General features: G+C 43.3%; 4 protein-coding genes across 4 annotated transcripts; 3 read left to right on the top strand and 1 right to left on the bottom strand.

Moving 5' to 3' along the window:
- Window position 1: 1 nt before the first annotated feature.
- On the top strand, window positions 2-1,261 carry BDB00DRAFT_825522 (uncharacterized protein). Its single transcript, XM_053123675.1, has 4 exons — window positions 2-294; window positions 369-795; window positions 884-944; window positions 1,042-1,261. The coding sequence occupies exons 1-4, from the start codon at window positions 18-20 to the stop codon at window positions 1,168-1,170; spliced, it is 894 nt and encodes a 297-aa protein (XP_052979248.1). The 5' UTR covers window positions 2-17; the 3' UTR covers window positions 1,171-1,261.
- On the top strand, window positions 1,229-1,961 carry BDB00DRAFT_409852 (uncharacterized protein). The gene has a single exon (XM_053117281.1). It carries the CDS (start codon window positions 1,372-1,374, stop codon window positions 1,867-1,869), a length of 498 nt encoding a protein of 165 aa, XP_052979247.1. The 5' UTR covers window positions 1,229-1,371; the 3' UTR covers window positions 1,870-1,961.
- A 391-nt stretch (window positions 1,962-2,352) lies between these two features.
- On the top strand, window positions 2,353-4,509 carry BDB00DRAFT_825517 (Spc98 family-domain-containing protein). Its single transcript, XM_053123674.1, has 2 exons — window positions 2,353-3,370; window positions 3,475-4,509. Exons 1-2 carry the CDS (start codon window positions 2,692-2,694, stop codon window positions 4,287-4,289), a joined length of 1,494 nt encoding a protein of 497 aa, XP_052979246.1. The 5' UTR covers window positions 2,353-2,691; the 3' UTR covers window positions 4,290-4,509.
- Window positions 4,462-7,147, bottom strand: BDB00DRAFT_788329 (uncharacterized protein; the record flags this gene model as incomplete). The annotated part of the gene is made up of 5 exons (XM_053120791.1): window positions 4,462-4,490; window positions 5,017-5,198; window positions 5,539-5,565; window positions 5,622-5,738; window positions 6,609-7,147. The coding sequence occupies 5 exons, from the start codon at window positions 7,145-7,147 to the stop codon at window positions 4,462-4,464; spliced, it is 894 nt and encodes a 297-aa protein (XP_052979245.1).
- Between the last annotated feature and the right edge of the window lie 2,854 nt (window positions 7,148-10,001).

The following is a 10,001-nucleotide window of genomic DNA, read 5'->3' as shown; positions in this document are numbered from 1 at the left end:
GCCAGCTACCGAAGAGTATGGCTTCACATCAAAACCCAACCACTGACCTCGGTTTTTGCAAGAATGCTCGTTTCCGCTTCTCTTCTTTTCCTCCAATTTTTTTGTTAAAACTATCAAGCCAGCATAATAAAACCAAAAAGACCAATGCACGAGCAGCTTCAGTGCCTGCCATGTTCCGAACCCGTCCTTTCATTGAGCCACCGCATCTGGACTTTTCTACGTGGAATGAACATGTTGAAAATCACAGCAACGACGACGACAATAACAACACGACGTTCCCAACGTTGGATTTAGGTTAACTTTCTTCTCTATAATGACTGAAACTTGGTGATCGTATCAAAGTCTCACATGTATAGACATATATACAGATCTACCGACCTCTTGGGCACAAACGTTTGACGGTCTTTCTCAAACCGGTGTCAGTTTAATTGATCGCGTCATTGCTAAAGAACAAGCGCAGCAGCAACGATCTACTGTAACTACAACAACAACACGCGCAGTCGAATCGCAACCAACAACACTACTGCTACTGCGAGAAACGCCTATTTCGCCTTATAATGTTCCACAACAACAACAACAACAACAAGAACAAGATACTCGTGATGATGATGATGATGATGATGATATGGAATCGATATGGGAGCAACCTTTACAGCCGCAGCAGCAGCAGCAACAGCAACAGCAAGGCGAAACAAACGCGAAATCATTGTTGACCTGGGATGATCGTGTAGAAACAACAAAACCGTTTCTGACAGAACTCCCTTTATACGTCTCTGAGGCAATATTTCAAACGAGGTAACAATTTGCAATCAACAGAGACCTCGTACCATAGCTCCCATGGATTAAATTAGACACTGTGTTTATTATATAAAAAAAATCCCAGAGAAACAGCACAAGAGGGTCAAACCAATATACCCGTTGTCAAAGAACAACAACTCGTGCAGGTAAGTCTACTTTCTGTGTGTCCGTACACATCTATAATGTATACTTGTTTTTGATTGGGTATACGTAACAAATCGTATTGTATGACCTTTTACGTAGAGTCTAATGCAAACACTCCAAGGATATCCATCCGTTTGTTTCCAATGGAACGACACTTCACGTGCATTTGAATCCAGTATACCGCTTGTACGAATGCTCGGTGTGAGCATGATTGCTATGCAAACGTAAGATTTAGACCCCCGAAATAATAAAAACCTCCTTTGAGAATAGCAAAGTTAATAATCATCATCATCTAGAGTTGTTGAGGAGTTGCTTCAATTTGGAACACAAATGAAAAAGCTGGAACGTGTTATACGGATATGCAAAACAAACCCAAGGTGAAAAGCGAAAAAGAAAAAGAAAAATGATCATCATGTGTGCGTGTAACGGATGGAGAACACTAGTAACACAAAATGCAAACATAATAGGCGCTATGGCTTAACAGGCACTGCGTTCGCGTGCTGCTTAGCAGACTTGCATTTACAGATTCAGCACTCGTTAGGTACCGTCTTTGCTGTAGAAAACGATTGGACAGTATTGAAAGTATATCACCACGTTTCAACACTAGCGAATGTGGTCAATCGACTTGCTCACCTTGTTCATTTGGATGGTGTAGCTGCACCAGTCGAGGTGAGACAGATTTATATAGTATCCGCTTTATTTTATAAAACTAACTTTTTCATTATATATATAACTAGAATGCAGCATCTCCTGAAGCGATTCGAGATATGTGTCAAGTTGGTTTCTACATTCCCACGGGCAGCAAGTTACTGGAGAGACTGTGCGAAGAAATCACGCCCCTTGATTACGCCGTGTCTGGAGGAAACACGGCGTTTTATCGGGACCTGTGTCTCGCCATGCTATGTCATTCCAGTATTCCATACCTGACAATGCTTAGTGAATGGCTTGGACTAAGCAGTAAAACCTTTTTGAGTACCACCTCCAACGACGACCATTTTTCAAGTACCACATCATCAAGCTCAGCAGCAGTGGAGACCGTTTGGAAGGATATTCTGGATGCCTCGCCCGTACGTGATCCATACCATGAATTCTTTCTTCTTGATGAGCATCCTTCAAGAGAATCCTTGGTGGACCGTTTTCAGGTATAAACTCTCTAGGGCTGTAGTAGTCCATTCTCTTTGCTCTGTAATATATATACGGACTGATATAGAGAATTTTTTTCTTCTTCTACTGTAGCCAAGAAAAGAGGATGAATTGCCCCACTTTTTCAACTCGATGCAGGCTGGCGTCATTCTACGCACGGGCAACGCCCTGCAGCTGTTACGCCGTTTCAAACCAGAACATCCGCTGTGCTGCATCACAGGAGGAGGCCAAGATCAAAATAGCTCAGAGCTGATGCTACGCTGGATGCCCCTAGAAGCACAAAGTCACGAGTAAGTGTTCTACATAGAGTGTACTTTTTTTACTTGCCACTGTAAATTTTATTCATTGCCCTTTATTTAGATATATCAACAAGCTGCATGCATTTGCTCGCCTTGTTCGCCAATACAATGAGGATCCTGCATCTATATCATTTTCAGTATGTTACAGTGAACGCTTTAAAAAATGAGGGGATTTCTATGGTTTAGTAAAGGATGGATGGAGGGCACGTGTGGGTGTAAATATAATGGTGAACTGAGTTTCTTTCTTTTTTAGGATCTTGCAAAACCATTCAACAGCAACAGCAGCGTTGACGATGACGATGCTGAAATGCAAGAGCCCGAACAAGAAACGAATAATCTAATCCCCACGCTCAAACCTCTGGATCAAGAGATCAAACTCGTCACGGACTTTTACAAAACGCTTGACACGATCTTGTTGTGTCACCCAATCGATGACTCCCACAGGACCGACAAGAATTTGCAGTATATCCCGGTGTTACACACCATCACAGATCAGAGCGTGCATCAGCCTCTGGCAATATGGTGTCCACTCGTGAACGAATCAGCCATGAAACTGTTTATTGAAAAGTTCCACATTCAAGCTCATTTCGAGTTGATTCGCCGGTTCTTTTTGTTCGGCGACGATCGATTCACTAGTGCTATGGTGGATGCGTTATTCAGTACTGGCGCGGATAATGAAGAAGAACCTGGTGACAGTGGATCAAGAACAGCAGCAGTGGTGGTGGGAATTAAGTTACATGGGAGGACAAAACAATGGCCTCCACGTACATCGGATTTGAACATGTCCTTGAGAGCCGTGTTGCTGGAAAGTCTGGCACAGATGCCAGCTGATATTCAGGGGGATATCTGCAAGCCACATCAGCAGCAGCAGCAGCAGCAGCAGTCGTTGGATCAGGCCACTGTAGATATCGATGACGTTTTAACGTTTGGCGTACGAGAAGAACAAGGAGACCATGGCAACAGCAAACGGTGGTGTGATGCACGCAGTAAGTTTCTTTGTTGGGGTTGGGGTTGGGGTTGGGGGTGTTGTGGGGGCAGCGGGAAAGAATGTTTCTAATATGGACACTGTACTATGTTATTACCATAATAGAGATTGATGCGTTGGATTTCTTGTGTTTGCAATACCGAGTTCCTTATCCGCTGGACATTATAATCAACAACCGCACGCTGGACAAGTACAATCGCATGTTTACATTCCTGTTACAACTACATCGGATCAATGCTACAGTCAAATACATTTACCAAAAACTACGCACACAACACCATTCTTCCTCTTCCTCAACATCATCGCCGCTTCAACTATTACAGCATCGAATGCGGTTTCAAGTCGGACAGTTTGTGAATACGCTGAGCGGATATGTATATGATACAGCGATCCACAGTACCTGGCTTTCAATGATCAAACGCATTCAACAGAAGCAGCAGCAGCAGCAACAAGACAGTAGCAATAACTTGTTTCAGACGATGGATCCAATCATGTTTGGCGAATACCACGAGCACGTTTTGGATCGAATGCTCTATCAATGCTTCTTGAAAAAAAGTCAGCAGCCGATCAAGCACATGTTGAATCAAGTTTTCGAGGATGTATTAGCCTTTGCTATGGTACTGGATGAACAACAGTTACGGCAACGGACGACACATCCTGACGGTAATCAAATGAGACAACAAGAGCAACTGTTGAAGCAATTCATGGAGCATGCACATCAGTTTATTAAGGTTCTAAGCAAGCTGCACGACCGCGGGATCGGACGTCTGGGCAACGTGATGAACTCGCGGAATTTAGAGGGCAGCTTTGGTGTGTTTGGTGATTTTCATGACAAGTTGGATGCCAAGAGTGGACAAGGTGCATTTGCTCAGGAACTTTTAACTCGATTAGATATAAATCAAAACTATTTACAATCATGATCCCTCATAATATAGTATAGACATCCATTTGCTTCAAAAAACTTAGTGTATCGATTCAAAAAAGATTGGAATTTGCGGTGCACCGCACTTTATCTATATACTAATTTCCCCACTATAAAACCATACTGCGCATGTGCGCATACAGTCATTTCAGAAAGTAAACTCGCTGATTTTAAGTTTGATGTCGTACCAAAAAGTTGTCTGTCCGACAACAATGTCAACTGATCCAAAAATAAAGACGCGTTCATGTGCCCTGTATTCTCCTGAACTTAATCCAATTGAGCAGTTCTGGTCTGTTGTTAAGAGTAAGGTGAAGCGAAATAAGCTATGATATTGGAAAAAGGAACATTAATGACTAGGATCAGTGAAGCACGCGATAGCTTATATTTAAATGATTTCAAAGGTTTTGTTCCACATACTGTCAAATGTTTTGGTAAGTGTCTCGACAAAGAAAGATTGTAGTATCTCTCTGCCGACTTCAGATACTTACTATTGGGAGCGTGAATGGGTAGACAGTATGAATCAATATAATAAGGTGAGACTCAAATATATGAAAGGATAAAACGGTAGGGATCCATATAACTCAGGATCCTGTCTTATATATACGTAGAGTAATATGGGGCTAGCTACCGTCTAAATATTGATCTACATCATACTTCTATCTAGAATATTTATGCCTATTACTCCTTATTCAACAAGAGGTTGACCGCAAGTCACCCTTACTAACCTCCTCTATGTTGTTGTATCACATTCTCCAGGGTGCTTGGTTCAAGGTCATAGTTGTGATACTGGCGGAAATAGTTAAAGATATGTTCCTTGACTTCCTCCATGGTTATATCCTCAGGTGGATTTTCAAGGTCGTCTTCATTCGTGAAATGAAGAATCATATCTTTCTTGTTTTTCGTTCCACTATATGCATAGAAGCATATATAATTAGCATTTACCCCGTACAACAATCCAAAGCTGATACTTGGTATACAATAAAAGAAACATTTTCTTACTAGTTACAAACGTTGTAACTATTCCTGTTTAGCGTCACATTGTCGGTCATGAAGGCCTTAAGCCGTGTATGCACTCCATCCATAGCACCATACGCGTTTGCTATTTGCCATTGTGAGGATTGGTATGATTTCCAAAGGTGCTTCACTACGGCTGCTTCTCCTGAATATGGTTTTTTGCCATCGTCAGAGCAAATATAGCATCTCAAGGGCCCGTGGATTTTCTGGGGTATATTCAATAGAAAACTTACATATATACATTGTAGATAAGTTTATTGCTATTATATACCAGCATGCCGTTTACACGATCTGATGTAAACGAATATTTACTTACTCTAAACGCTCCACCCTTGGATCGTTAAGATTTCTTGGCGGTATCTGCGCGGGTCCTTGGTCAGATTCTTCATGGTCAGATTCTTCATGGGCAGATTCGACGGCATCTTGTTGCGGACTAAATATGTCGATATATTTCAGGGTACATCAATAAAAAGAGTAAAAAACCTGTACCATTGTATACACTGTCAAGTACCTTTGATCATCATCATTTCACTAACCACTGCCCATGTCGGAAAACGCAACACTCCCTTGCTGTCAAGGGTTATATCTTGTTGCAGCTTGACAAATGTAGCTGTTCTTTTGTTTCGTTTGGCTATCCTGTATGCCGTATTATTCCGACTGTGTACGATTGCCTTTTGGCTGGCGATGTCTTGTGGTGTAGCTTCAGTTGACATCTCCAAGGTCTTCAATGTTGCAACCGCTTCTTTCACGGGCTCTGTTTCGTTGGCTTTGTATTTTTCTTCTTTTTGTCAAAGCCAAAGCCTTAAGTTCGGAAATGCGGAATTCGGCAGGAGTCTAGATATCTGGGTCAATCAAGCGATTGACTCTTCCTTCTAGTTGCAAGGACATCATGTCAAAGGTTTCCATTCGATCTTGGTACGACCGCCAGAAAGTGATGCTGGTATCCGCATGGCCAGCGAGTCGACGTACGCCATGGTCATCAAAGTCGGAAGATTGTGCGATCTATAATCCCGCGAGCAAGGAATACCATTGTATATGAGCTGCAGAAAAGATAGGTGATAAAGCCGACATTGAATGTTAACAAACAAAACCTTTCATGTACAGATGATTGCAAGGCTAAAGAAACTTTCTTAAGCGGCGGTCCGACGGCCTTCGCACTTTCTAAAAAAGTGTTCGCTATGTGCTCACTTGTTGCGGCTTTGCCTTGCAATAATGATCGACTAAAATAGTTTTGATAAACTTTTGTGTTAATATACCCCGTTATATGTTCAATTGCAGTAATAATAACCTTCTTTTTACTCACCGGTTTCTGCTCATCTGTAGAAATACAGGGTCATTCGCATGGGCATTTTTGTTTGGAAAGACACTCTGACCGGAGTTGTACCATTCATGGACTTCTGTATCAGCAATACCACGCTTGACGACAAGAGCAATAAGTGTCAAGCCAAAATCAAGGTCTAAGGAGCTACTTGGAGATTGGATTGTTCTTGTCTCGTTGCGGTGACGAGCAGTTGCATCATTGCTACGCTTTTTCATATGGGTAAACTCGAGGCGTACAGCAAAAACATCGCCATTGTTATCTCGTCTTGTTCTTCTTATGATGACTTGCTTCCAACGTAGAACGTTGTGTTCATGGTCTTTAATCAAGGGCGGGACAATGCTGCTTGGTCGCATCCCGGTGAGGAAGCCGTTGAGCAGGGCGGCCGCGTTTTGTAGTTGATCCAACACACATGTGGTGCCATGGTGTATAATATGATTCAAGGCCATATGCACTTCGGCAGACTTCGCCACAGCTCGTGCTCGGCCACTGTTGTCGATAAGTTCTTGCTCGCGCAAGAACATCAAGGTCGCAAGAGTAGCAATGTAAAGACTGTCCGGAACTGTCCAGCCTGGATTTCTTCGCTTCGCCTTCTTTTAAAGCAGACAAATGTCATTCATCAGTATATTTTTTTGACTTATTGTAAGAGTGCTACTTCAAAACTCACCTCATGCAGGATACGCTTCATTTCGTCTCGCAAAGTGCTTTGTTGTAGTATGCCATATTCATGGACACGACCTCCGAGTCGTGACGCACCTAAGGTCAAATAATCAGATATGGTTTCTACAACAGTCGTCATTGTGAGTTTGCTTTCTTTTTTTTCTTTCAAGAAAAATTAAGAGGCAAGGAAGGAACCAGGAGTGAACGATTCTATTTTCCAAGCCTCTTCCACCAAAGCAAGCTCTTGTTCGGACGAGATGTCATCATGGGCATGCAAGGACAAGTACACACCGGCCCATTTTCTATGTGTATATGCATGGGCTCTTTCTGTGATGGCATTACGCTTTGTGAGTGCCTGGCCTGAGTTTGCGCGCACAGCATTCAGCAAGGTCTGCATATCGTATTTCTCTCTCAAAGCCTTCATCGCGGTCGTCTGTTTGGCTGTTTGATCGCCAAGTATCTTCTTGGCTCTGGGATCATTCATGGAGATGTTTAGAGGAAAATTATGCCGCTCGTTAAGGTGCCAATTGTATGGCTTGTCAACCTCGATCGTCTATTCTAGTGGAGTGTTTTACAATAAGTTATTACAAATCTGATTCCTTGTTGATACGCTTCCATGGCCCATACATTGCTCGTAGTATATCCTATCGATCTTTCATTTTTTCGCTTCTTTAACAGTATCATATTTAGTTTACTGTGTTGGATATCATCAATCCGTGTATCTACTGTATGCTTTACATACTTCTGAAACAGTGATCTCATTTATGATGTATTTCGTCTATGGGAGCTACTACGCGCACGATTAAACTTGACGTCACGCACGCAATTTTTTTTTTGGCAGTTGCACATGCGTACCGCCTATTTGGGTGTAACAACCATACCTGACAATCATTTACTGCCATCTTAACCACTTGCGCTGCTCGATGCGGTTATAGGCACCACAATGTTTGCAAAGTAATGAGCAAGCACGTTTATTCGTAGCCTTACTGTTGACTTAAAACCCGTTACTGCTCGCATAGCCGGTTACTGCTTCTTTTGGATCGTCTAAAGTGTCGAAACACAGCTCAGTAATGGATCCCATTGTATTCTTTGCGAAGAAAAAAAAGAAAGGAAGAACACGACGGATAAACACCTCCTCTACATTCAACACATAACAGACTTGAGTAGCCAGAATGTTTGAGATAGTTGATAGCTGACTTTGATAATCCATCGCCCGCATGTGAGCTTTTCCGGATTCATTGTGGTACATACTACCAGTATCTATCTACCATCTATGTCGTGTCTTTCAAACTGTGCAAGAGACGGTGCGTACGACAGCTGCAGAATACTAAACTACCACAGAAATTGTCGTGCGCGAGGTCACGTTTTGTCGTGCGCGAGGTCACGTTTTGTCGTGCGCGTAGTAATTCACTTTTCTTAATACATCTTTGTCTATTATGTCTCTCATGGAGTCGCTTTTCGGCCAAGACTCAACTCATCAAAGATATCTTACCACCGGTCTTTGGCACCACCTTGTGGTCACTTCTGGCATCCCTGTCGACCCCGCTTCATTCTGGTTTTTCCTTGTTTACGTGGTCTCGATGCAAGGGACTCTACCACCGTCGGCTACCTGCTGTATCGTGCTATCGATCAACTTTCAATCGACTGGCTATTCTCCAACCTCCCTGCCGCATCAGTCCTCCAACTCCCACTCAACGCCATTTGGGCCTCAAAATCGGTAACACCCGCCTACATCGTCCTGGTTTCAAAACAATGAAAGTATCTGATATCTGTACTTCGACGACTCACATGGCTATCTCCACCGTCGCTCAATTGCGATGGTATTGTACGGCGGATTCTCACTAATCGATTTTTCAAAGATCTGGCTCAAGGACGACTCTTCATGATCAATGGCTTTGCACGTCTCTGTCTCCCCCCAGCATTTTCAGGCAACAGCCACTCTGGGCGTCTTGGCGCAATTGATGCATCACCACTCTCTCGCCGCATGCATACCACCTTGCCGAAATGGCAGACAAAACGATATCGCCACACCTGCTCACCACCACTACATAGTGTCACTGGCATTACTACTCAACATTGGTCCAACTTTTGGTCACACACTGCCCGCAACGTCTGGTACCGCGCTATCCACGGGACATTACCAACTTCATCACGCCTTCATCGCTTCCATATCTCTCATGCTACATCACCAGATTGTCATCTTTGTCGCTCCAACAACGATACTACGACCCACTTCCTACTTGACTGCCCTCGCAAATATCAAGTGTGGCAACTAGTTTGGGGCCGCCTTCGGTACTCGGATCCTAACTCAAACTCGATCCTGTCACTCCTCTATCAAATCACATTACCCGACGAGTCACCTACACGCCCAATCACCACACCGACTATCATTGCCTGTATCCTACAAACAATCTGGGCGGCCTTTTGGCGTTTTATCTTCCATGATGAGCCATTCGTACCACGCCTGGTCACCACCCGCGTCTCTTCTCTGCTAGCCCGCTTTAGACCTCCACCTTTATAACCATCTCTTCTCTGTAACAACCCACACACAAAAAAAAAAAATAGATACAATCTATCCCTTTTCCCTTTAATCTCCAACTCCTTATTCAACCGCACCTTATTGTTCTTAGCCATAGTCACGCTCATGTATCGTATTGTCAATCCGTACTACAAGTTTCGCACACAGCCAGCCACTGTCATAGACACTCGGGCATGCAG

This window comes from Zychaea mexicana (genome assembly GCF_025766255.1).
Source record: "Zychaea mexicana strain RSA 1403 chromosome Unknown BDB00scaffold_41, whole genome shotgun sequence".
Taxonomy (NCBI): domain Eukaryota; kingdom Fungi; phylum Mucoromycota; class Mucoromycetes; order Mucorales; family Lichtheimiaceae; genus Zychaea; species Zychaea mexicana.
This window is presented reverse-complemented; position numbering and strand designations above follow the sequence as displayed.